General features: G+C 43.0%; 2 protein-coding genes and 1 long non-coding RNA gene across 9 annotated transcripts in view; 2 read left to right on the top strand and 1 right to left on the bottom strand.

Annotated features, from left to right (window-relative positions):
* GABRA5 (gamma-aminobutyric acid type A receptor subunit alpha5) overlaps positions 1-9,463 on the top strand; it is a 57,754-nt gene extending 48,291 nt beyond the window's left edge. For all 4 annotated transcript variants that reach the window (XM_083824286.1, XM_083824287.1, XM_083824288.1 and 1 more), the window contains 3 exons: positions 5,226-5,378; positions 6,798-7,009; positions 7,933-9,463. In XM_083824286.1, coding sequence (XP_083680412.1) covers positions 5,226-5,378; positions 6,798-7,009; positions 7,933-8,235 — 668 coding nt within the window. In that variant the 3' untranslated portion in view covers positions 8,236-9,463. The remainder of the gene's footprint in view (positions 1-5,225; positions 5,379-6,797; positions 7,010-7,932) is intronic.
* Positions 9,464-14,501: 5,038 nt separating this feature from the next.
* On the bottom strand, positions 14,502-17,130 carry LOC310894356. Its single transcript, XR_014579831.1, has 3 exons — positions 16,602-17,130; positions 15,545-15,618; positions 14,502-15,183 (listed from the first exon to the last, which is right to left on the bottom strand). It is a non-coding gene; the product is annotated as an uncharacterized lncRNA (long non-coding RNA).
* Positions 15,804-26,556, top strand: part of GABRG3 (gamma-aminobutyric acid type A receptor subunit gamma3) — a 334,861-nt gene continuing 324,108 nt past the window's right edge. For 2 of the 4 annotated variants that reach the window (XM_083824313.1, XM_083824314.1), the window contains exons 1-2: positions 16,120-16,675; positions 19,357-19,505. In XM_083824313.1, coding sequence (XP_083680439.1) covers positions 16,623-16,675; positions 19,357-19,505 — 202 coding nt within the window. In that variant the 5' untranslated portion in view covers positions 16,120-16,622. Of the gene's footprint in view, positions 15,950-16,119; positions 16,676-19,356; positions 19,506-26,556 lie in introns of those variants that run through there. The other 2 variants (XM_083824312.1, XM_083824311.1) reach the window with 2 other exon arrangements.

The raw sequence follows: 26,556 nt of genomic DNA, 5'->3' as shown, positions 1-26,556 counted from the left end.
CCTGGCCCAGGCACCCACGTGAGCTGTCCCCCCCTTGCTTCTTAAGGCCCCCATGCAAGGGCAGCCCTGGGCGCGCATTGGTGGGGGGAGCCCCGGGGGGGCTGAGGCTGTGACAAGCGTCACAGGGGCCCTGCGGGACAAGGGCTTAACCAGGTTACACAATGCACTCGTCCTGAGAACATTAGTAGCACGGAGCGTGAGGGCTCCTCAGCCCGCAGGAACAAAATAGCCTGCCTTGAAGGGAAGGGAGGTTTCCACTGCGGGGCCTGGGAGGCAACAGGGGGCACCCTGCGGCAGGAAGAAATGTAATTAGCAATGACAAAGCCAGTCTAATTGCCTGGTGTCTTCTGGAGATGCAGCCGCATCTCTGGTGAAAAATGACAGGCTTGGAGCGGAGGGCAGGATTGCAGAGGACGAGGTATAGATCAAGTCAGGAACCGGTTACTATCCGTGGGAAATTTAGGAGACGTAAAAACAGGCAGGAGTACACTCACACACAAGGTTGCTTTGACCAAAGCATCAAGGCGCATAAATCTTTCTGCTCGAGATGTCCAAATGTGCCCAATAAAGGGGATGGCTAGGCTTGTCACTTACTCTCCAAACACAAGACAAAGCAATTGAAGGCTTGCCTCAGGCAGCATGAGGGACCCATGAAACACAACCACTATGGAGCTTCATCCCTTCCCTTTGCCTAACTCAGGAGTCACAAAGCTGTTCCTAAAGCAAAGAGGTATGAAAGTCAAGAGATGACAGAGTCAGAGGAGCCACCGCGGTAGAAAAAGGACAAATAAGTGTTGCTATCCCCCATTAAAGAGCAAAGAAAGACACCTTTTTCCTTACCAGTTTACCATCATAGCTGCATTGTTCTCCGCGATGAATGGCAGCTCCCCTCTTGCCTTCATCATGGCCAAGAAAAAGATCCAGAGGATGTACTGGGTCATCTCCTACAAGCTTGTCCTGCTCCTCAGAGCCAGAAAACAAGCCAGCCCCAGCAGCGTGTGCTCCAGTGTGTCAGCTCCGGGCTACCACCAGCTTGCAGTCTGCCTTGGAAAGCTCCTTGTAGTCCTCAGCCCAAGGGAATGCTGCACTCTCCAGACAAAGCCCAGAGGTGCTGCCCAGTAGCCTCCTCCCTCCTGTACGCTAAGATTTAGGCTAATAAATGCTTGTTTTCCAACATCAAGATTTTATATTAATGTCCGGGGTTGCATCTGGGGTGGCTGGATTCTGATTGCAGGGTGGATCACAAAGAGCAGGACACAGATTGTAACCGGGGATTAGCAAAATGCAAAAATCCGATTTTGCACTCGGGAAAGCATCAGTCCACGATGGATTTTCTGGACTTCATCAAGCTCATGGTAGGCCAGAAATCAGGGTTACTTATGAACGACCATCTAAGGCATTTCTTCCTTCTATTGCATTTTTGAACGTGAAAAAGAAAAAGAAAATAGCTGTTGCATGAATCCAACTGCTGTGATTTTTTAATTTAATTTAAATTTTTTTTTTTTGACACACGAGTCAAAATACACAGTCCTTGCAGTTGCATAGGCAAAATGTTTGTATATGTCACAGGACATTTATGCTTCTCTTTCTAACAGATTTTTATTTTTTTGTTTTTAATGGAAATACTGGACCTGCAGCAGTCCTGTGGGATTCTGCTGATTTTGTACCCAAGCTGCTATGTTTATCTGTCTTCTCAGAAAAGGTATCCTGGAGCTCCCAGTTCACCAACCAATTTTGAAATCAGGAATATTTTAGCCTTGCCAGAGAAAATGGCTCTGACACGTGCCACCTGTGTGGTGTGTTTTTTTGTGCTAACATTCCCAAATATTATTCCCCCAGAAGAGAAGATACTTGACATCTCGCACTGCTTCCAGCAGTGCCAACATCTGGTGCATCCTGCTGTTGCGGTGCTCAAAGCATTCAGATATGGGATCTGGGTCCACGTGGATTGTGCTGGTTTCTGCAAATGGTTGCCCAGCTCTGTTGCCCAGACCCAGAGTCTCTCATTGCTAACTTAGGATCTGCAGTGCCATAAAACAAAACACAAACCCACTCTTTTCAATTCTGCCAGCTGGAGCCCAAACTCTGAAATATCCAAAGCCTAAATAATACAGTAAAAAATCAGCCCTTCATTCTGCACCAAATAAGTCTGATTTTTTCCTTGAGATGAGTGTTTCCTGTGCAGCACTATCAGAAAAACACAGGCATCTCTTGTGGACCAAAATGTTGTGGATGTCAGCATGATCAGGGACTGCAGTGTCACAGACCTAACATCAGGATCGTGCCAGAACTGTTGTTGATAAAACTGATCCAAGGCATATATGGCAACCAAACAAACCTAGGGGCTGGCCCATCTTCGTTAAAATACTCCTGTGAATCCCAGCATAATGACATTGGAAGAATGCATGGGAGATCCCGAAAATTTGTAAGCACACTCTCCAGAACTCCATCGCCTGGATACCAAAAAAACCCCACTGTATTAGCTTTTAAAGCATCAGAAAAACTTAAGACCAGCAGCAGCTCAGTAGCATAGCTCTGGGAAGAAATGCAGCCACTCACACTCTTGAGCTTTTCATCAGTGCTAAATTTGTGATTAGAATTGTTTTTGCAGTGGTGAGTGGACCCCACCAGGAGCAGGACTCTCGTTTAAAAGTGCTACAGAAACCTATAATAAAAATTAGCCCTTGTTTAAGAAAGCTTATGGTCTAAGGGTATACTGCAGCCTTACAGAAGTAAGAGGGAGCTTTGCCACTCCAACAGAGACAGGTTTTCATTCTCTATAAACAAGAGGCCAACTCAGGCAGCTTTTAGCATTACTTCAAGCAGTGGTCCCAGGCCATTAAAAAACAAGCTGTTTTTTTTTTTTTTTTTTTTTTTTTTTTTTTTTTTTTTTTTTTTGCCAGCCCCAAGTCTGCTGGAGAGGATGTTCTTAGTGCAGGCATTTTTGAAAAGGGCAGCAGGGAAAATAGGAGAAGATAGAAGCTGTGAGAAGAGCAAATACAAAATTGGGTGATATCATTATTTCAGTGGAGACAAGAGCTTTGGTAGGTTAAAGAAAACAAAAAGGTAAGAATCAGCTATGGAAGAACATCAAAATATAAGCATTCATTTTCTGTGCTCATCAAAAGAAAAAAATGGATCCTGTTGCTCTGCTGAAGCTGTGCAGTTTTGTTTTTTGTTTTTATTCCAGCTCCAGAAACATACTGTCAAAATCAATAATGCACATCGTCACTCCTTAGCGAGCAGGGACACTGGGACTTAAACACATCCCAATGCAGCAGCAACTCAGAAGCAGATTACAGGCACGTAGACCCCGCTGCTCCTGGCTTATTTTATTGGTAATCCACAAACTGAGAGCTCCTAAATAACAAGCAAGTGAGACAACAGCATGTTCAGCATCCCTGGTTCAAAATTACACTAAATGGCAGGAAATTAGACGTTGCTTCACAGGGATTTTCTCCCCAGTTTCACAGCATCCCCTGTCCATTTCCACGTCCCTCGTCAGGAAAGCATTTCACAAGAAAATCAGACTCTAGAAGAAAGTCATAAAGATCAAGGCAGGCCGTCCGGTGAAGCAGTTCTGTGCTATTCCAGTCTTTCAGTCTAAAATTCTCAGCATGAGTGAGTCTGTAAACTTCATCCAGAAGAACAGAGCTCCTCTACCTCAACACTTCAGGATAGCTACACCTGCAGAAGACCTCTCACTGTAGACCTGTTGTCTGCTAATTAGCCATATTGTCACTTAGCAATAATCCACCAAATCTAACTGCTTAGCAATGCTGGCTGCAACTCAGTGCAATTCACTCAATGCAGATTCAGTCTGTTACATATTTTCCTTTAGTGTCTGCTCTATAGAGGGTAACAGTCCATTCTTGCAGCAGAGATTATAGCTAATCCTTTAGTTTAAGTCGTTAAGGTCTTCATTCAGTTTGTTCTTTAGAAAATTTGAGATATGTACCCCAAAATTTCCAGGATCTGAAAAATACGTAAGTCAAAAGTGAAATTATATATGTTTTATTCTCAGAGGACAATATACTTTTCATAACAGGCATTACTCTGTTTCATCAGCATCCAGCTGAATAATGCATGCTTTTAAATTAATTTGATGTCAATATAAGTGGAGATCTGCTAGGGCTCAAAGGGGGTTGGTTGTTTTTTATGCTTATATTTAAGCTCTGATTTTCCCCAGTAAAACAGTAGCCTGTTCTCAGATAGCAAGATTTTGGCTTTGGGGAGCAGTTACCATCAATGAATAGCCATCAGTAACAACTACAGTTTTACAGGAACAGTCTGAAAGAGCTGCTTAAGTTCTGATTTTTTACTGAACTGTTAGGGAAGGTGACAGCTGGTCTGTCTGTTTTGGAGTGCATTTTTTTTAGGCTTGTATTGAAATTCAGAGGACCTGACAAAAGCCAGATTAAGGCAATGCTGTGAATTTGGCATATAAAAGACATGGAATTTAGCACTGCTGGAGCAGCTTTCAGTGAATTCTTCATGAGGGCAGTACTCTATTAATTGCCCAAGTGAACAAGACATGTCACAATGTCTGTCCAGAAACAGGTAATCTTTCCAAAGGTTAAGGCATACCAAATTCTAGGAAAACTGCATGCTCCAGAGGGATTTTTTTTTTTTGAGGAGCAATTTGATGGATTTTGATACTCCAATTAATAAGACCTCTTAAAATCTATGGGAAAAGCATAATTTTTGCAGCACAGATATCGTAAAAGGCAGTCACTAAAGTGTGGTGCAGGAGGAGTGTCCAGACCTGTTGTCATTCTTGAAAACTGATGGCTTGGCATTAACAGGTCCCTAACGAGGTTAAGCTGTACTTGTAAATCGGGTTTCTAAGAGTAGATGGCCTTAATTGTTACTCTGACGGGACGATTTGTGGGACATGGTCAAAAACAGGCACAACCTAGGCACTGCCAGCAATCCAGATATTTCATGCCGGTGAACATCAAGAGGTGCACAAAAAGGACTGCAGGTTTTTGGTGCAGTATTAGTCAGTCATTGTCTTCTGCTTTTGGGGACCAAATGTGAAGACCAGAAGGATGGAGCAGCACCTCTGTGCCCTGGTATTGCATAGTGCAGAAATCCAGACATTTTTCATGCTATTGAGAGTGGCTGAATTGCATCCTCAAACGGGAGGTGGAGCTGTCCTGCATAAACCCCCAAATCAGTGAGCCTCCCTTATTTTACCCATGTGTGCATTTTTCTCCTCCTAGGCGAATATACTATTATGACAGCACATTTTCATCTCAAAAGGAAAATCGGTTATTTTGTCATCCAGACATACCTTCCTTGCATTATGACTGTGATCTTATCACAAGTGTCGTTTTGGCTGAACAGAGAATCTGTCCCTGCTCGGACTGTCTTTGGTGAGTACCTGACTCTCTCACAGCGTGGAGGAAGGAAAGGACTTGTTTGTGGAAGTGATTTTCTGTAACAACACCACAGGGCTTATTTCTGCTTGTGTTGTAGGTGTTCCCATGCTCTCTTCCAGTTTAAACTCAAAATCCACTTAAAAACACTGTCTGGACTTTTTGAAAAAAATATGACAGAAATTGCACAAGGATCAATTATATGAAGGTTAAGGATGGAAGGCAGAAGAATCAGATTGTTGTAATTTCTATTTGCTTTTTTGTTTTATTTTTTTTCCCCACTCAGGTTAAATATGTGATGGTTTAGAACAAAAAGCCCTGCGTATGATGATAATACATACTCTAGTCTAAGTATTTGAAACAGATTTCACTTCAAAACATCTTGTTTATCTGTGTTTTCAAGACGTTTATCTGGGAAAACCATGTAGAGGTTAATTAGTGACAATTATCTCTATTACCATCAAACAAATTAATATGATTTTGCATTTTGAAAATGTATATTTGCTACAGAAGCTGTCATGCAAAAATCCTATCGGGTCTCTTAAATTACTCGACTTATCACTAGAAGATTGCAAAAAATAAACAGTCTTAACTGAAGGTTGATGAAATCAAAAAACCCACTAGATGAGAAATGAGGGGAGTGGGAGAAGCTTTGTGTGTGAAACTTTGGCCAACATTTCTTAATAGAGCCATTCATCTATAGGAGCCTACTGAAATCTGTCAGCACCTTTGATAAAAAATCAATTCACGATCTGTACAGGGAGAATACAGGTGCCAGCATCGCATTGCTGACTGGTGATGCTGATTTGAGATTCATGAAGGCATAACTGAGAGTTCAGTTTTGTCCTGCTGGAGGCATCCGTCCACAGATGGAACTAGTGGCAGCTCTGTCAGCTACTGACTTGTGTGGAGGGAGGAGCTACAGTCAAGGGAATAAATAAGTCAGCAATTTCAACGATAAAATCTCCATGTGAGAAAAAAAAAAAAAAGCAATAATCGCACTTTATTATGACAGTTATTGCTGAACAGGTTGATCACTGATTATATGATGTTACCAATTGACAAGGGACACCCTATATGTAACATGCATCAATGTACAAGGATAAAATACCAGTGGGATTTTGGTTTCTGCAACGGTTGGACTTGTATTACCCTTAAAATCACATATTTAAGTACATTGTAACTAGAGAGAACCTGAACACCAGAGAAGTTAATGCCTGAGGGCAGAGGCTTTTATTTTTTCTTGGTCAGCAAAGTATCTCATGCTTTCAGACCAAAATTTGCAAATACTGATTTACTTCATATGACCTTCCTAGCTATCATGCTGAATTGGGGCCCACTCATAACTTATTAGGAATTTCATAAGGGCTACCAAGCTGATCGCTGCCTCTATTTTTTTTTTTTCCTCCTTTACAGGAGTAACAACAGTCCTCACCATGACCACCTTAAGTATCAGTGCCCGCAACTCTTTGCCAAAAGTGGCCTATGCTACTGCAATGGACTGGTTTATAGCCGTCTGCTATGCCTTTGTATTTTCTGCATTGATTGAATTTGCAACAGTCAACTATTTCACCAAGAGGAGTTGGGCATGGGATGGCAAAAAAGCCCAGGAAGCTGCTAAAATCAAGGTGCTTACCTTACATGTTTTAAATACCTAGAATAAAAAGCACTAACTCCGCGTAGCTCATATGAATGAATGCAGGATTTTCATCTTCTCTGTGAAGAAGGTGTTTAGTTAATTTATGATATACTCTCACCTTCCTATAGAGGAATATTTGCAAGGAAATATGCCTACTTCTGTTCAGAGAGGTAGACTATCAGTCTCTGCCATCTATATGAAGTGAACTGTTTTCCAAAAAATATAGGGCATTGAGTGCGTGTGACATGTAGTGACCAAATTTGTGATAATCAGTTATGAGGTCATATGCAGTGACAGCTACCTCTGTGGAGGACTCTGTGTGCTTTCCCAAATAAATGGCAAGGCTCACGTTGAGCTCCATGGGTCACGGTCCCACCACAATAACTTTGATAAACTGAGGCAAAAGAGCATTCCGTGAAAACACAACCTTGAGTTTCAAGCCAAAAGGAACATTTTGGAATAGGACTGACTCTTAGTGAATGACGTCCTGGAGTAAGTCTGCGTTGGCAGGCATCCTGCCAGAGCAGTGCCAGGAGGGGAGCTAGCAGAGACAGCGAGCCCTTCACTGCACTGCTGCCTTCAGCCAGGAGGGCAAGGCCGGCATCGGGGCGGCAGCATCTCCAGCTGCAGGGCTGCTTCACCCTGACAGGTGAAGCTGCTATCGTACATGCCCCCTGGGATCTGGGTCCAGACGACCTTGCTTCATTACCTCTGACATCAGGGAAATTTTAGGCTGAGTAAGAGCTATAACATGGAGGCAGAAACAGCTGTTTGGGAGTCAAAGTCAGAATAGCCCCCCTGGGAGTTTGTTAGCGTGATTGATTAAACCGCTTAGGTTTGGGGTTTGGTATCTTGAGAACCTGTTTCCACTTTCTATTTCTGTGGTCTAATGTTTTGGTCTTTGTACTGCAGAAAAAAGAGCGCCAATTGCTGGGAAATAAATCAACAAATACTTACAGCACTGGGAAGATGACCCCCGCCCCAAACATGCCAAAGGACTCAGCCCCATCTGTCATCTCAAATACGGCTTCTGCTCCAGCAAAGTCCACAGAAGAAAAGCCTGCCGAAAGCAAAAAGACTTACAACAGCATCAGTAAGATTGACAAAATGTCCCGGATAATTTTTCCTGTGCTATTCGGAACTTTTAACTTAGTCTACTGGGCCACATATTTGAATAGAGAGCCTGTCATTAAAGGTGCCAATTCTCCAAAATAAACTGAAGGACTCTAAATCCACACGTGAGCCATACTTACAAAGCAGATGCTACCAAGGAAAATTTGAGATCCAGACAACTTTCTACATTTGGGCAATATTCTTCAGGAAGTTTTTTGCATGTTTAATAATATGTACAAATAATATTGCCTTGATTGTTTCTACATGTAACCTCAGATGTTTTGGAGACGATTATATTACTTACAGCAACAGATCTTGATAAAAGATCAGAAGACATTGAACATGGCTTCTTTGCTGCTGAGTATCTTGCATTGATAGTTTACAAATAAAGTAAGTTATATTTTTTAACTGTTCACGTGTACTACATATCGTGGTTTTTATACTTCAGATGTACAGTCATACAAATGTAGGCTTAACCTCTATTTTACAGAAGAGCTCCACTATTGTCATCTGATAGGTTACTGTGAGTAATGCCAGTTGTAAATGTGCCAAATTATTAACTGTAGGGCTATGTTTGAGCACCTTTACTGGTTATAGGTAGCGCATTACTCCACAGATAAAACTGCTCGGCCCGATTTTCATTAATAGAAGTTAATACAAGGTGGTAAATCCTAATGGGGCTATGCTGATTTTCACTGCTTGAGCCTCTAGCTTGCAGTGGAGTAACATGGAGAGCAAGATGCTACTTGTGTAAATAAAGGTGGTGGAATCTTGCCCTTAAAAAAATAAAATTGGGTTTTGCATTCCAAGGGAATTTTCTCGAATGGTCCTCAGTATCTATTCCAAAAATTAGAGATATATTGCATGAAATTAACATAGATTAGGAACATATTTGTGCAAATAAAACTTTTGACAATGGCAGTAGACATTTTTATTAAGGTAAAGCAGCTAATGTTTGGACGTTTTCCCGACAAGATTGTGTGTTATATTAGCAGAGATAAACAGTAAAGAATTACAGTAATCCTGAAATAATTATTACTTGTTTCCCACAGTGAAAGCCAATCAGACAACACTAAGAAGTGTGATCAGAAAAAAAAAAAAAAAGTGCTTCATGACAGCAAGGTATTTCAGTGACAATATTGACAGAAAGGTCTTTGTACTGTCCATCTGAAAATTTTCTATAAAACGCCTTGCTGCTGCCAATGTGTTTTGCTTTCACAATGAATGAGAAAATGCAATCTGAGTTTTCAGCTCTTTTCTCCTTGGCATCTTTCTTTGTTCCAGAAGCTTTTGTAATTTAATCTTAATGTTTAAATAAAAAATGCATTCGACACTTGATTGCAAAATGTCATTCTTATACTGGTTATCATTTTAGAGACCAAAAAAAAATCACCACTGGAGCCAGAAGAATTATATGGAAAGTATACATGCATGCAATGAAGCAGATGTGTGTGCACGATACATCCTCACTGTTGCCCAGAAAGGTACATATGGAGTGAAGACATTGAACTGGGATGTTTCAAGAATTAGGTGCTATTTTGCAGTGGAGTATCAGCCCCACATTCTGTTTGGGACAGAGAGAAGAGCCTGGGCCCTCCTTGAGACATCCCTTTTGCATGTTCCTGCTCTTCTCTTTTTAAGGGTGGGGTTTCTGCTTTACTTGGAGGTCAGGGTCCAGTCCAGGACTGGGGAGCTGTCTGGGCTTCTCATGTGTCGTCTCTTCTTCCCCTTCATTCCTAAGCGTTGCTGAGAAAAAAACCTCATGAGTGAATTCCTTTTCACAGCTTTTTTTTTTTTTTTTTCCTTCCTGATGCTGTGGAATTGGACGTTTGCAGATTCCCAGGGGCCAGGGAGAAGCCAGGTGGCTGAGCGGGTGCCTGAAAGTTGGCAAGGAGGAGCCGGGGAGGGGCATGCCGGTCTATTACTTACAGGGTTGCCCTGAGGCAAGGTGAGGGTTTGGATCTCTGTATTCTTGTCTGCTTCCCATGTGTCTTTTAGCAGCCACACATATCCTCATTCTTCTTTTCTCTGTTTTTAAAGTGGGATGATGTTATTTGGATGCAATTAATTCAGCCCTATGGGGATCAAAAGTAGTGAAAAAATGCAAAGCCTTTTGGACAGCAGAGCTTCATAAATCCCCGTGGCTATTTCTTTTCTTGCACATAGGTTACTCCCACAAAAAGGCGAGAGCCTGGGAGACCTCCTGTTTTCTCAGCAACGTGCATACATGTTGCACTGGCCATCCACAGCAATTTGCTCACTGAGCACCTCCAAAACAGCTAAAAACACCTGGCAACTGGCAGAGGGAAGATCTTTATGCATATGCAAGATGGACCCTCCCAGTTGCAGCCTCTGCTGCCCCTGCCTACGTCCACAGAAATGTATAACGAGTGCAGAGCTGAGCTCGGGGCAAGGCTCCATGAAGATCCAGAGAAGGAGAGGAGAGCCCAACGTGCTGCCAGGACAGGCAAACACAGCCATTGCTCCTAGCTGGGATGTGCATGCCCGTGGACATTGGTAACCATTTGACCATGGACAAGGCTCCTTGCTAGGAATCGGCCCACAGCTCACTGCTTCCAGTCTCACCAGAGTGACAGATGAGATGCAACTCTCACGACATCACTAACACAACATAGTGCACCAAAATAATCTTGCTCAGCCAGGTGTCTGAGGATGGTGGGTGGGCTGATAAGGATCAATTAGGAGGTAGTCCACATGGAGACTTGCCTTTTTTTGACCCTGAATGTACACACACTGAGTACCAAGTTTTTGGCAGGTATGCATCAGTATCTCTAAGTTCAATTCTCTTCCCAATCATTATTGCAGTCTACAGGTGGCACAGGCTCTCAAAAATTTTTTATCACACATTGTCATTTATGATAACATCTGCAATCGTAAAAGGCAAGCTGGATTCTGTTCAATAAGAGGCTTTTAGTTTGTTTATTTGTTTATTTTGGATGGTAAGAGTGTTATTTAATACTTCTTTCCCTCAGATAGCAAACATTCAAGTGACAAAAACAAGGTGGTGGGTTTTGTGGTATTATTATTATTATTATTATTACTATTATTATTTTGTTCGTTGTTTCTGTTTGTTTGTTTTAGTTTTGGGTTATTTTGTTGTATTGTTTCCCACCCTCTCCAAACAAGAAGATGAGGTAGTTGTAGGGTTTTTAAACAAAAACTGTTATTGAGCAGAGAAAGATTAAGGAATTAACGGGATAGCCACTGACCAAAGCTGGGTACTGTGGGTTCAAGTCCAATCTGGAGTGTGGGACTGTTGCTGTACAATTCTCTAAATGGACAGAAACTGTGTTGTCTTCCTGAGATGCTGCTTGCAAGAGGCTAGAGGAGTACTTGGGAGGAATATCATATACACATGCTCAGTGCCTCTTCTCAATAAACCTCTCCTTCTGGCCACTTTCATAGAAAGGATACTGCCCTAGGCAGACCTTTGTACCAACCCCATACAGCTCCTCAGTGTACATCCTCCTGCAAGAGAAGGCTGGAGCACAGCAATACCTGCTCAGACCCTTAGGCCACACGGTACTTGTGGCAGTGGCAGCAGCATGCTTCTACAGAGGCTGTATTTACTGCATGGTTGAAAAGTATGAGCAACCTGTGAACCTCCAGAAGATACCACGTGCGGTAAAAGGATATCTAAATACTCACAAATCCCAGAACAGGAATGAATCACAAGAAGTTGCTTTTTACTGTTCTCTAACTCCTACAAAAAGCTTTCAATGTGAAGCTTTCCCCTACATGAATGAGAAAGTCAAAACTGTCTTTAAAGCACCTTCTCCAGAGCCATTCTGTCTGCCTTGGAGGCTTTTTCATGTTTGCTGTATTCGCTCAGGCTCAAGCCTGACTTACCCTGAATGTCTCAGCCTCACTTTCTGGTCTCCATTGCTGGACTCAGTGCCAGGAGCTCTGAATCCAATTTTACATGTATGAAGTCTTGTCTTCCCTGAATAGAGAACTACCTGCAAACAGGAGCTACAGGATCAGGCCATTTGCTTTATTTTAATAGACAATGTATTGAAATTTACCTGATGTGTAGAAGAACCAACAATTAATTACCTGCTAAAGGTATATGACACCAGAGACGTTTTATCACTTCCAGTGATAAATATCATTTCCAGTTATGTTGACTATTGCTTTCTGTGTTTGAAGGTAAAGGCAGTAAATAGTGGTTAGGGTTTGATCTGTTACCGTGGATTTGCTAAATCATGTTGAAAATTCCTGAAGAAGCTGCCTGTCTTTCATTTCTCAGATGATCCCACACATTCCTCATCCTTGCTCAGAGCTGAAACGACAAAAGAAGAACAAACGACCTCCCAGCATGAGCTGCTGCCCGAATAGTAGGTGTTGCCCCATGGTTCGGGAGATGCTTCAACGAGCCGATTGATTCCAGGCTGGAATATGTAAATGCCACTGCCTCATGCCACACAACACTTAACAATTTAAATAAACTCGCTGTGAGCAGCGGAACAGTCTGTGTGGGAGACCATTACTCACCGATGGCATCTGAACTGTGGGAGATGGGAGCATTTCCCAGATCTTGGCTCCAAGAAAACACCTTGGCCCACCCTGCTGCAGGCTTGGGCGGTAGCTGGAAGCACATCAGCCTCCTTGGGCTTCCCCTGGATGGTGCTCAGTCCCTTGGGAGCGGGGGAGCTGTGCTGGTACCCCCAGCATGGCGGAGCTGGTGCCCTGCGGGGCGCATCTCCTTCACAGCCTGATCACGGCCAAAGAGGCTAATGAGTAGGGATGGCTCGTCATTGGGTTTTGCCTGTATTCTTTCACGAAAAATTGTTGAAAAGTGATTGCTTACAACAATTCAGCACTGGAGAGTTAAGTGCGTGCAGTTCTACTGCCAAATTTCCTCAGTTGCGCCCATTAAGAATGAAAGAACAAATCAAATGCAATGGAAAAGGTTTTTATTTCTGATATTCGAGCTGTGCCAGCTTACTCCAGGATGAATTTAGGCAACAATGTATTTCAAAAGCTTAACCCTGTTCTGCTACCTTGAATTGCGTTCTGCTTTTTTGTAAACGGAATGTGCTCTCTGTGGAATGACTAAATGAATTTGCACAAAAGTAAGAAAGGAATGATTTTATGAAATAATCTTGCCTTTCAAAAAATCTTCTTTAACATATAAATTAAACTTTCAAGAAAACTGAATGAAGCTGCTTTGTTATTCAGCTTATGCAGGCAAGATGAATGCAGCACTTGAACAGCTATTTGTTTTTTAAATCTGGAGATAATGTTCTTCGTAATAAGGATATATTTCCCCTAATGCCCTTGCTCCTCAGATTGGAACTGACACTGAAATGTTCAGAGAAACCTAAATTATTCTAAAGCAGTGCTTGATCAATTTGCTCTAATTCTTTCTAGCTTTTTGTATGTTTTTATTTCACTACAAACATTTAAAAATGGCCATGGAATGGCTACAGTGGCTCAGTTGACATCCTCACCTTACCACCTTTGCATCTTTCACTATTTTGTTATGGACATTCCTTCAGTTATGGGAAAGAAAGAATAGAGGTTATAGTTTATGAAGCCCAAAGGACATCTGAAGGATCTCCCTTGAATTGCCACTTATTTAGACTAAAGTGTAAGTGCCCCATTCTGTACTGCATTACTTGCCTTTTCATTGCCATCCTCAAAAGCAATTATCACTTCTCACAATCTTCATGTCTTAAAAGTTGCTGTTTAAAATGGCACTGGCTAAAAACAAAATGAAAAGCAAAACGTTGATTGAAGATACCAAGTCATTTATTTCAGTTAGAAAAATGTTGAGAGTTTCAGGGGAAAACTGATAGATTGCAACACGCTGGACAGTGATGGGTTACATTTACACGTGGGCAACAAAATGATGTACTGCACACAGGATGAAAAATACTGCATAACTTGTCACACATATGGTAAAAAAATGTGGAGCTGCAGCCACTCTTAGCTGGCTTGGCCTTGGGAGACCTGGGCTCAGCTGGCCACTCACTGCAGGCTGGTGTCACCGGCACCCCAAAACACCTCTAAGCAGCCCCAGTCTCCTGAGCTGCTCGTGGGTGGCTGGGGAGCTGCAAGAGCCACCGGTGAGGGCTTGCCTTCAATACTCAGTCACAGAAAAGCTGAGGTGCCTAGCAGCAGGGAAGTGCTCGGGGCTGGAAGGGGGCACCCAGTTCTCACAAGTGGGCCACTTGCTTTGCGGGACCTTTATCTTCCCTCTGCATTTCCCCCCTTATTACGTGTATTAGTTTCCTTCATGGCAGCTTCCTGAGACCCTTAGATCCGCCCAGTGACGACAAGTGCTGCAAAGGCTTTAGCCTTTGGTATCCCTCAGGTGGAAAAAGTAGTAGTTGCTTCTGTGAAGATGCAATGAAATGTAAATTAAAATATGGATCCACTTTATTGTGCTGGAAAGCATACACATTTTCCTGTCGTTACAGTGGGTAATAAAACGTTCTTTTATTAAAACATGTGCTGGATAATCATAATCCTTACCTGAATACACAACTTGAAAAGCCTCAGCAAAGGCAGGGGGAGCTTTAAAGAGCAAAGGATGTGAGCATGAGTGAAAAGGGAGAAGTAGAAATGTCACAGGCCCGAGGTATAACGGACGGCGGAGCTAAAGCACTCCTTGGGCATCAACACAGCCCACCGAGGCCAGGAGAAAAAGAATCTCAAGCTTCTTTAGCTTCTTTTTTTATTATTTATTTTTTTCCTTTTTTTTTCTTTTTTTTTTTTTTTTCCTCGCGCCCTGGCGAGGAGGTGGCGATGATCACCGACTCCGGGAGCCCAGCCCGAGGCCAGGGGCTCGCTGCCATCCCCCCGGGGGCGGCTCCACCGGGGCAACCCCACACAGCCCCCGGCCGGGGCTCGGTGGGTGCCCACCGGGAGCCCTCCCAGCACCCGCCGCGCTTCTCCCCGCCGCCGCCAGGGGCCCCCGCGGCCGCTGCTCCGCCGGCGGTGGCGAGCGGCGCTCGTCTTGTGGCCAGTAGCCGGGGTCAACCCCGAAGGACCGCTGTATGATGTAGCGAGGAGAAGTTTAGGCTGGAAAAAATAAACAAATAAATAAAAGGGAAAGTGCTCCACGGCTGTGAATGAATTGGCCGGCTCGCAGCGGATTTTCCCTAAGCTCTCTCGTTCCTTCACTAAATAACTTGGGGAACAGCAAGCGCTTTCTGGGCAGCTCTTCTAGGCGTGGAAGCTGGGCTAGAAGCAGGAATGCATCTTCCGTCGGAACTTTTTTTTTTTTTTCTTAATGCAATGTCCTAATTAAAAACGACTCCCCCAGAACTTGGAAGTAATGTCTAACGGAGGAGGAGGTAGAGATGCATGCGTCTGGGCTTTCTTATCGCAGTGAAACGATCGCTCGCAGTACCTTAGCAGGGCTTTTTTGTTTCCAGCTTACCACAGCGTAAGTGAAATTCTGTCATTTCCGATCCTGAGAGCAAAGGGGGATTTTCTTTATCACCCTGACGCCTGCTGAAAAGACACCCGGAGTCGCCAAAAATCGCACCTTAGTGGAGCAGAAAGACACGCGATGTCCAGACCCAAACTCTTTTTGCCCTGCACACACTTTGCTGCAGAAAAAAAACACCCTCATTTATCCCACCGATGCCCCTCATAAAGCCACGCAGCCCGGTCTGTCGCATATATACATACATGTATACATTCTGCCTTATAGATCTATACGGCCGTAGGCACGCATATAGATGCCTGTAGCGATGCAGCAAGCAGCTAGGCACAGCGGCACACCACCCGGCACCCCCGAACAGCGGGGAGGAGGAGGAGGAGGAGGAAGGAGGGGAGGAAGGTGCGGGGGGTACCTGTTGGGCTCTGCGCGGCGGGGAGGGGAAGGGAAGGGAAGGGAAGGGAAGGGAAGGGAAGGGAAGGGAAGGGAAGGGAAGGGAAGGGAAGGGAAGGGAAGGGAAGGGAAGGGAAGGGAAGGGAAGGGAAGGGAAGGGAAGGGAAGGGAAGGGAAGGGAAGGGAAGGGAAGGGAAGGGAAGGGAAGGGAAGGGAAGGGAAGGGAAGGGAAGGGAAGGGAAGGGAAGGGAGGAGTGTGAGTGCGTGGGGAGGAGCGGGGAGGCGAGGAGCGCCCCTTCCCCGGCGGGGCCGGAGCTCGGCAGCCGGGGGGGCACGGCGGGGAGCGGGAGGGGCGGCCCCGCTGCTCCCGACGGCTGCGGGCGGGGAGCGCCGCAGCTCGCTCACAGCGCCGAGACCCCGCTCTGCTTCTGGCCCCGGCAGGGGCTCTCCGACGGGGATTTCCCCCCCTCCCCAGCCCACTTTGCCCCCCCCCCCCTTTTTTTTTCACTCCCCCTCCCTTCCCGGAGCAGTGTGAACGGGGGTATTTTTCTTCAGGGTATAAAGCTGCGGAGATACGGGAGGGGAGACTCAGAGCTTCGCCTCGCCGCCGTTCGCATGCGAGCCTCCCGCAGCCTCTCCTTGGTCCTGCTGTACCCCTTACCTGGCCAGCTCTGCCCGGACCATGCCCGCTAAGCTCCTCGCCGTCTTCTTCCTCCTCTCGGTGTTTCACGCCCGGTAAGTCCCCGCTCCCTTTTCGCCTCCCCACCCTTCCGTCTCCTCTCCTCCCCGCGCCGGGGCTTGCGAGGGCGGCTCTCCGGAGTTTGCCGGGCGCTCGCCGCCCGATGCGGACACCGGGCTCTCCCATCTGCCGCCGTCCCGGGGCTTCCCTCCCAAACGCCGGCGGAGGTGGCCGGAGAGGGCTCCCCCCGAGCCGGCCCGGTAGAAAGTTTTACCCCGCCTGCGGCTGTCGGGGCCCGGGCTCGCCTCAGGCCGCCCGGGGCTGCCCTTGCCCGCCTCGCCCCCGGCCGGCCGACATGAGCCCCGCGGGGCAAAACGGCCCCCAGGGGCCCTGGGCGCTGCCGGCGGCCCCGGCACCCCGAGGCCGGAGAGGGGCCTGGGGACGGGCTTCCCTTCCCTTCCCTTCCCTTCCCTTCCCTTCCCTTCCCTTCCCTTCCCTTCCCTTCCCTTCCCTTCCCTTCCCTTCCCTTCCCTTCCCTTCCCTTCCCTTCCCTTCCCTTCCCTTCGTCTCTGTCCTTCCCAAGTCCTCACAGGAACCCGAGGCTGCTTCGCGGCAGCCCCTAGCGCAGGTCCTGGGCACGCTTGTCCCATGAAATAAGCCCTTTCCCCTACAGCCTCTTGGGGAAAAGCCTTTCTGCTTGGTGGGTTGCTTGCTGCCTCCTCTCTCTCCTTACTGGGTCAAAACTGGTGGCCCCTGAGGAGGGGTTTGGGGAGGGTGTGCAGCCCTTCTTCCTCCCCCTTTGGGAATGGCCCAACATCATCCCTGTGGACAGCAGGAATATGCTGGGAAATTGGCAGCCCATAGTAAGGCTACAGTGGAAACAGCAACCTCAGGTGCCTTCCAAGAGCCTAATTGCGCAGAGGCGAGCAACAGAAGTGAAACTCTTGAGGAGGAGAACAAAACACCTTGAAAAATGTCTATCTAATGTGTTGGTCTGATTCACTGTGAAACCTCTCCCACCCCCTGTCTTAATCTGGGAGGTAGGTAGGGATTTACATCACTTGGAGGTGCTTTCTAGGAAACAAGCTGCTAGTTTGAGGGGATTTAAGAGCTCTGTTAGTGCCTAGAGTTGTACTAGCAACTGGTTATAAAGAAGCTGCTCCCTGAAATGGGAATCATGATCCTACATGAACTCGGTTCTTGTTTCCACATGCAGTCTGAATGTCTACAGTAAAGTTGTGGTGAGTGCAGCAGAAAAAGACATATGATCGTGTGCTCCTTTCCTATCAGCAATTCAGCACCACTGCAGTGTTTCAGCTGTGGAATATCAACTGTGTGTGCTTGGAGATGGTGCCTCCTTTGAGAATGGTCCCAGAACTGCAATATTAAAACATATGGCTTGTTGTGAACCTGAGGGAGAAAAGAAAAAACAAAGGGTCCTCTTAGGGTTTTTAAATACTCATTGGGAGAATTCTAACAAAAAAGATCAAGTTACAAAAAATACAACTCACTAACAGAGAAGTAACCCTCATCTATTCAAACATTTCCCCAAGTGTTATGTACTTCTGGAACTTGGTTATACGAGCTCTCTCAGTACAAGATCCTTAGGGGCTAGATTTCAAAAATAATTAATTAATTAATTGTACCCAGACCACCTGCAATTTGTGAGGTCATATCAAGCAATTCGTGGCTAATATGCAAAATGATAGCGCATTGCCAGGGCAATTGCAGGTCCAAGCAATAGATGATTATTGCCGTGGGTTCTGCCACTGAGGTTACCTTTTCTCCCGATAACTTCATCTCAGTTTAACTGTAATGGATTTTCTCCAGCGAGAGAGATCAAACAGATTTGGTTTCTAAGATACCAAAGGATACATCTTCAAATCAACATTTTACTGTACGTGCACAAAAAGCTGCACAAATGAAATTAGTTGCGTGTGAAAGTAGCTCTAGCTGTGATTCCTGGGCAACTGTAGTTTCACCACATTTGCATTACCATTCTCTTAAAATAAAAATAATCCACCTGTGAAGGAAAGAAAGAGTCATAACTCCTGGTGTAGAGCTGTTTTTTAAAAATGTCATGGAAACCATAGGGAGACTCTGAAATTCCAATTAATTTATGAAACGTATTTGTGTGCTTGTGATAATCCATCTTATATTCAAGGAGCAAGCTTTTAATTCTAAGCCTTGTAATACATTAAACTCTGAGATTCAGGCACTGAGAATATAATAATTTATTAATAAGATAAAATGATCAGGAAGTATTAAAAGGTCTGAATTTTTAATACTCTTATTAGCCTTTGTGCAAGAGATGGATCAGTTGTCTTGATGGATTCATAAAATACTGCAGTTGTTTGCTCTTAGTAAGAGTGTATTGTAAATGTATTGGGTAACTATGCAGTTGGGATAGGTTGGTTAAAATATAGGATGTTAAATACTATTCTGATAGCTGTATTAACTCACAGATAATTACTTATTTGAGAGACTGGCGGAAGACAACTTCTAAATGAGTCTTACTTTTGACCCATCCTCAGATACTCAGCCAATTTTAATGGGAACATCCTGTTGTAAAATCAGCTTAAGACTGGGTAGATAGACGAAGCCAAGGGAGAAATCTAGAACTTCTTAAAAAGACTTTGCAGATTTACTCAGAATGCAAATTCTGATTTTTTTTAGTTATGTAAAATCTGGTTTAGTTATGTAAAATAATATCTATTTATTTGATCTGTTATTGCAGTTCCAGAAAGGTTGAAGAAGATGAATATGAAGACGGAACAACCAACCAAAAATGGGTTTTAGCTCCAAAAACACAGGACACAGATGTGACTCTCATACTAAACAAGCTGTTGAGAGAGTATGACAAAAAGCTACGGCCAGATATTGGAAGTAAGTACTCCTTTCTGCACAGGGAGGAAAAGTATCTACGGACACAGAAAAGGCATTATGTTGCATTTTGGTTAGCGTACACGTTTGGGAGAGTGGAGATTAAGTGTCTTTGGCTCAAATTCATATCCAAGTGAGCCTTCTCTAAATACTAATTCTCATGGGAAGATGTGAAGGTAATTTGGCATGCTAAACTCTATTTTGTATGTATAGTTTGTACAAAGAGATGGAAAGGCTATCTCTAGGTCTTTGGCAGGCTTGTGAACAAACTTAGCTCTTTTGTCATCCAGTATGTGCATATGGAAAACTCAAGCCACAGGCTCTGAGGAGTAATCAAAAAAAATGGTATATTAAAATCAAAAAGTAGGACACAGCAAGAGAAGAGTGTGCATCTACTGCCTCTAAAGTGTGATCGCAAAAGTTACATTCCTTGGTGCTGAGAAGAAGGCACTAGGACTTTCTTGTGTAAATAGATGTTTTCTCCCCCAAACCAGCAAACACCTTATCTCCAGCAAAATCTGATAGAATGAAGTGTCTCATGGGCAGTACTCATACATATAGGAATACATTTAGATACAAGCTAGTAGTTACCTGTGTATAACATATAACCATTTTGAGCTATTTTCTTTTTAAATTTCTTTTAAATTTTTATAATAAGGGTGTTTATTTCAAGCCAATATTTTTTACCATTTATGGTTATGTCTTGTTCACAACCTTAGATCAGAATGGCTGTAGCACAACTGCTGTCCAGCTTGTGTGACAGAAATCAGAGATAACTTATCATTTACATTTACTGCACCTTGCATGTAGTTCAAAATAAACTGGGAACAGAGGAAGCTGGAAACAGCTACCTAATATAATTTGCTGTTGCTAAATTTTTGCAAAAAAGTTTAAAGAGAGAACTCCTACCGCTGATTATAACAGACCGCTATTTTGTGATGGCATATGTGTTGATGTACTTACTAGGTCATCCCTTTGGGTAAGTTTAGATGTAAGTAAGAGCCATCTGTGGGTATTTCCCGTTAGAATTATTTGTGTCTCACAGCTACATGTTAATACAACAATTCCAGAGGGGGAAAAATAAAAACAAACACAAAAAACCAACACTATGCCATGCTATGAAAGAAGGGTGCTTTATTTTTTTTTCATAGATACTACTTTGTTTTTCTGTAGTATTTACTAAGATCATATTTGATAGATGTCTCTGCTTCTATGATGGAGTGACATTTTTCTCTCCTTCTACTTAGTTTGTCATATTGGATTCAGCTGATCTTTAATATCTGGTGGAAAAGAGCTTTAATACAGTTCCCCCACCCATATCAACATCTGGAAGACATTCTCAGACAATTTTTTTTTATTTTACTTTGCACACTGTGTCCTCATATCACTGACTTCAGTCAGAGTAAATTATGTTATGCCAATGTGGGGCAAAGTAATCACTCAAAGTCCCCATGTCAGTTGCCGTAAAATTATAGAGGTCAGACATAGCCTACAGCACTGGAAAATCATTGTTACCAAAGTAATTCCTTTTGTCTCTCTATAAACTTTCATAAATCCTGTTTTAGAGAAAGGAGTTAAATTACATAGCTCTTCATATATAGTACCAAAGAAATACTTTACAGTTCTTGACTACATCTATCTATTTCCATTAAGCATCTCAGTCTTAAGCCATTTTTCTCACTGATAGGAATCAGAACTTGCGCTGAGTGTTGTTCAGATGCTGGAGAAGTTACTTCACCTCCGCGCTTCCTTCCCTGGTCCCTCTTCCCTCCTCACCTACCTTTGATGCAGATAAATAACGTTACCATTTTGAAGCTGAGGAGACTAAGCATTTGTCAAGGAGAACATCAGGGGAGAATGGTAGAGGATCAGACATTATATCTTACTTCCCTGAATTGCCAGGTGGTTGCTCACATACTGGCACGTCTTCCTTTCCATCTGGGAGAAGGTTATCCTCCTAATGAGATGGTCGACCTATCTTGGCCACAGAACTGTATCCCTACCCTGAAGGTCCCAGTGTTAGTATGTTATCAGTAAAAGCATTAGGAGGAAAAAAAAAAAAAAGTAGTAGACTAGATAACATAGAATACAGGAAAAGAGAATGCCTGTTTTGGACTTCATAAAAAACATGGAATTAACGAGTGGAGGAAGAGAGAAGTAATCTTCAGGATCAAGCGGAAGTGCAGCCTATGAAAGGCATTGAGGATTAAATCCAGGACTAACATGTAGTCAGCTACTCATTATGGCCTTAAATTTGTGCAATGCTGCCTATAAGCAAATCAGTTGTTCTACAGGGTAAAGGAGATTCACCATTTCATGCCACATTGCTCTACACTCATTTTTCCAATCTCTATTACGAAACTACTGTTTCTAACAGTGGGTAACTTCAGCAGTGCTCCTTAAGAAATTATCTTCTTTCTGAATGTAGTCGAAAAAGCCTAGTACTTACTGACTTCTTTGGACTTTCAAAGTTTACAACTGGACTTTTTAAGTTTCTTGGGAACATGCTTTTGCAAACCAAAGGCCATGGGGAGAAGGAGAATATGACAAATGAGAGTGCATGCTGGCTCAGGCGGTGGTTTTTCTGTGTTCTTTTATCCTTCCTAGGGAAACTGACATTTTGATTAACTCAGGTATGTCCAGGTACTTCCTGGCACTGTACAGGCATACTGTGAGTGCCCACTTGCCACACTGTGGGCACCAAGTAATTCAGTAATCACATCACCTCCAGGCCAGGAGTATATTCGTCAGTGAGTGGACTCTTGTAAACAGACCCTCAGCCACTCTCCTTCCCCCTATCCCACCCAGCCTACCTAAACTGCTGTAAAGAGTCTATAGGTCAATGCTAAGATACCAGGCCAGGGCTTGTGCTTTTCTTTTTGGCAGTGCTGTTTGTTTTGTTTTGTTTCTTATCCTCCCTTATGTTTGACCTTGGTTTTTATGTAATTGAATGTTGGTCAGAACACGTGATCAGATCTGTGTTCAGCTGGTGTGGTGCTGGGCAGTACATGCATCACGTTCAAGTTTCCAAGCCAGGTTTTTAAAGGAGGAATTGAACAGCACAAGGATCAGGCAGAGTAGTTACGCTGTGAAGGGTATCAGAAATCTGACGCCTTGAACATATGTAGGTAAAAGGAGCCTTCAGACTTCAGAAAAAAAGTTAGTGTTTTACCAGCAGGGACATGTCTGACTGCATTCCGTGGCCACACACTTGGTAGACTTCTTGTCTCCGTAACTATCTAAACCTGTGAAGGTTTTCATTTTAATGGTAACATCTGGTGGTTTTCCAGTATACAACAGAACATATGTGTCTCTTGGAATTGGGGAAAAAAAAAAAAAAAAAAGAGAAAAGCACCTCACACTGAAGAGCTTATGCTAGTGTACTGATTAAAGAAGTGTTTTATGGAGACAAAGCATCTTAGCATCATTTCTAGCCATTTTTACCAGGTATTATAGGGCTGAGAATCATGCCTCTGTTGCATGATCTGAAAGGAACCAGTCCCAGGTAACGAGTAAATGCACTCTGAACTGTGAAGGTCTTAAATTTTCTTCCTTAGGCAGGTACTCCAGAGTTAGTTTAAGAGTCCTTCAAAATGAAGACCTATTCACAGGATATACAAAATTTTCTAAGAGTGTGATTTTTTTTTTTTTCCTGACATCACACTGGATTAAGTCCTGCCATTTAGTAGGACACACGTTCTGGCCTTGAAATTTTACTCTCTTTTTATCAAATAAAATAAGAACAGAAATAATAGACAAATCAACAAACCACAGAGTATAATGATGATGATTACATCTAGAAAAATCTCAGTCTATTTTATTAATATACCATCTTTTGCCATTGCTCTGTTTTTGATTAATTGATTCAAAATTTAAGTTCTGTGTTTTCTTTATTTTTAAGAAAACTCAAACCATAAGCAAATTAAATAGCCTATGGCAAAGCAAAATGAACTTCAAGTCAGTTTACTTTAATGAAGCCTTCCTTCTCACCTTTCATAAAGGACAGCTTAGTGCACAATAGAGTCCTAGAAAATAAAAGCTATCTTTATTACACTACATTGTTTAGCACTTACTTTTCATATGGAATTTAAATTACTTTAAATATGATAAAAAAAATTGTAACTGTGTGTTTCTCCAAAGTAAATGTTTCACCAATTTACAAGGTGGGTCATCACATTCCCTGAGTGAGCTTTATAAGTGGGAGATAATAGTGATTTTTTTTTTCTTTTGTTTTGAAACTCACCTAGCCCATTAAAAAGGTTAGTATGTGAGAGTTTTTGGAATTGTGACATTAGTAGGGGGAGGAAAAAAACCTTGCCCTAAACCAGTCTTGGAACACAGTACTCATTCTGAGCATGAAGAGCATTATGTCTCAAGAACTGACTTTTGGTAGCTAGTTTGCTTACCTCAGGAAGAATATTTTATTTCATCTTGTTTGCTAAGAAGCAATAACTAATGTGCAAAATTTGAGCCATGACAAGGCAGTAGTAATATTAACGTTAATTCATAAGCTGAGCTGAACTCTGAGTTTCCCTTTTAATATCAACCTGCTACTGTGGAAGAAAACACTTTACTTCTTCAGTACTTTGTAGAGAACACAATCATTCCCTAAGCATCTTTAGCAAGCAGTTACCTCAGCATTCTAACTTCAGTGCAAAGGGTATTCTTAAACACACCCTGCAGTCCGACCAAGTGCTCTCCAGCCTTCCTGCAATTACCTGCGCTTTTTCCCAGCTCCTGAAATACCTCTCCCAGAACACAACAGGACTAGAACATGGAGTTACAGATGCTTGCCAGGTATAAACAGCCAGAACTGCTGTCCATTACCTTTCCCCATGGTGTTCCTAATGCAAGCAAGTGGAGTTAGGAACTGATAAATTTCTGCTTTAGCATTTAAATAATAAAAAAAAAAAGCCTAAAAAAGCCCAACAGCATAGATGTTATTTCCCCTGCATTTCAGGCTGCTGCAACGATCTTTGCAGTTATTTATGCTCTGCCAGGGAAAGTTTAATACTTTCAATTAGCCTCTATTTCAGAGACTGAGGCAAAATAACGCTGGTAAGAAAAAAGTCAACTAGAGGGGTCTACACTTGAGTGTACTCAAACTACCCAGGGCAATTGAAAGTAGAGTATGATCATAAGTGTTAGCAATGCAGATAAAAAATATATATATATATATAAAAACCCAAGTCAAGGAATATAAAGTTACAAGACAGAACTTCTTGCGATTAGAGTTACTTAGCTGACATCAAGTCAGACCTGAGGCAAGAACATTATGGGAGAGACAAAACAACTATGAATAATACTGATTTTAATGGTATTATTCACTAAAAGGTAGAAAAGAGCAGTAGGATGATTTGTATTGCATGTTTGCATCTTTGTTTTTTCAAATGTACCATTCTGTCAGAGAAAGCTCTGAACTGCACGTGTTGAAGATAGCATCATCAACTTGTGTTCTGTGGCAGTTTGACTGCTAATGCCTGCTTTTCCTTCCTTTTTTGATAAAACTGCAATAGCTAAGATTCTTCTGGGATCCTTTATGTCATCCCTGTAGCCTCTCTTGGTCCCCTGTATTTATTGTCTATTTACAAGCTCAAATAAATTCACTTTAAAGTGTGTGCTTACGTATTTATATTTATGCCCACCCACATAAACCTAATTTAATGCCTTTTTGTCTTCTGACTCCACAGATTCTAGCTGTATGGAGAGTCAAGCTGTTTTTCTTTGCTCCTAAAGTATCTTTGTAACTGTTAGCCAAATTTGTCAAGACCAGAGTAGTTTCACAAACAGCTGTGCAACTTTTGGTGCCTTGCATAGGTTTGTAAAGGCGTGGGGAGTAGAAATAGGTGGGCTCATTTGTGTTGGCAAACAGCAGAGTAAGTTCCGTCCTACATGCATTTACTGTGCTGGCCAGGCAGGGTTTAACAGCAGTTCTCTTTTCAGGCTGATGAAAGTTTTCTCTTTAGCTAATTTAAGCAGTTTCTCAGTGCATGCCAGGAGCAGATCTGTTGGGTGAGTGGGCACAACTTTTATCCTGTTGCTTTTTAAAGAAGATGTGCATTTTCAAGCAGATGCCTAATGAAAACCTTGAGTTTGAGGCTGCAGCAGAACCTTTCTTCTCTCTGACCTGCCTTCCTGGAGGGCCTTGCAGAAATGCACCCTAAAGTGCACCACAGGCTATTACCGCTGTGGCTGTCAAGTTATTTTTGCTAGCTGCGGATTGCTACACCTGATATTTTTTAAATTAGCTCCTGCAAGGCTTCCCCATATGTGGTGACAGGGGGTTGCTTATTGCCTCCCAGATCAAAATATTTCCTAGATCATTGTGCAGAGAAAGATGTAAACTGTCATGCAAGGCAAAATTACTACTTTCTGGTGTAAGTCTCTTTTTGTGCTAGCTTATGAGAGACAGTGTCAGAGTGCTTAGGAAGTAATGAGAGAGATGGCTGTCATTTGAGGACTGGTTATAGACAGTTCTACCTGGAGGGCTCAGCAGTGGGTAAAGGTACTACAAAATGGGAAGGAGAGAGAGAGGAACTTGTTTGTGTTATGGTAGCTCTCAGGAAGGAAGAGTCATAGTCCTGGTTTCCAGTATTGATCACCACAGAAGATTGTGGAGAGTAGTCCAATTTAGGTTTATATGGGAAGTTATATGGTTTATAGGGAAGGTTTATAGGTTACGTAGTATATAGGTTTATATACTTGTTTAAATAAGTTAGGAATGCTGTGGCCAAGACTCAGCTAGGAAAAGGCTGAATCTAGTGAAAGCTCAGGGGGTAAAAAAGAGCATAAGAAAAAAATCAGAAATGTTTTGATTTTTACTGATACGTTCTTTTCTTTTGGGAAAGGAAAGTGGATTGTCCTTATCCAGAAAACTTTTGTTCTGGTTCAGCCACCAAACTGGAAATCCATTAGCTGCCGTTTCCATGGGTAATACAGTAAATATGAAACTTATTTTAGTGCCAGTTATTTCCCATGCTTTATGTAAAAGCACACCTATATGAGGAGAGGAACATTCTCGAGAAAAGGGTTGCTATTCAGTACAAGTAAGAGC

This window comes from Anser anser (genome assembly GCF_964211835.1).
Source record: "Anser anser genome assembly, chromosome: 1".
Taxonomy (NCBI): Eukaryota; Metazoa; Chordata; class Aves; order Anseriformes; family Anatidae; genus Anser; species Anser anser.
Note: the sequence above shows the minus strand (reverse complement) of the source record. Positions and strands in the feature narration are given on the sequence as shown.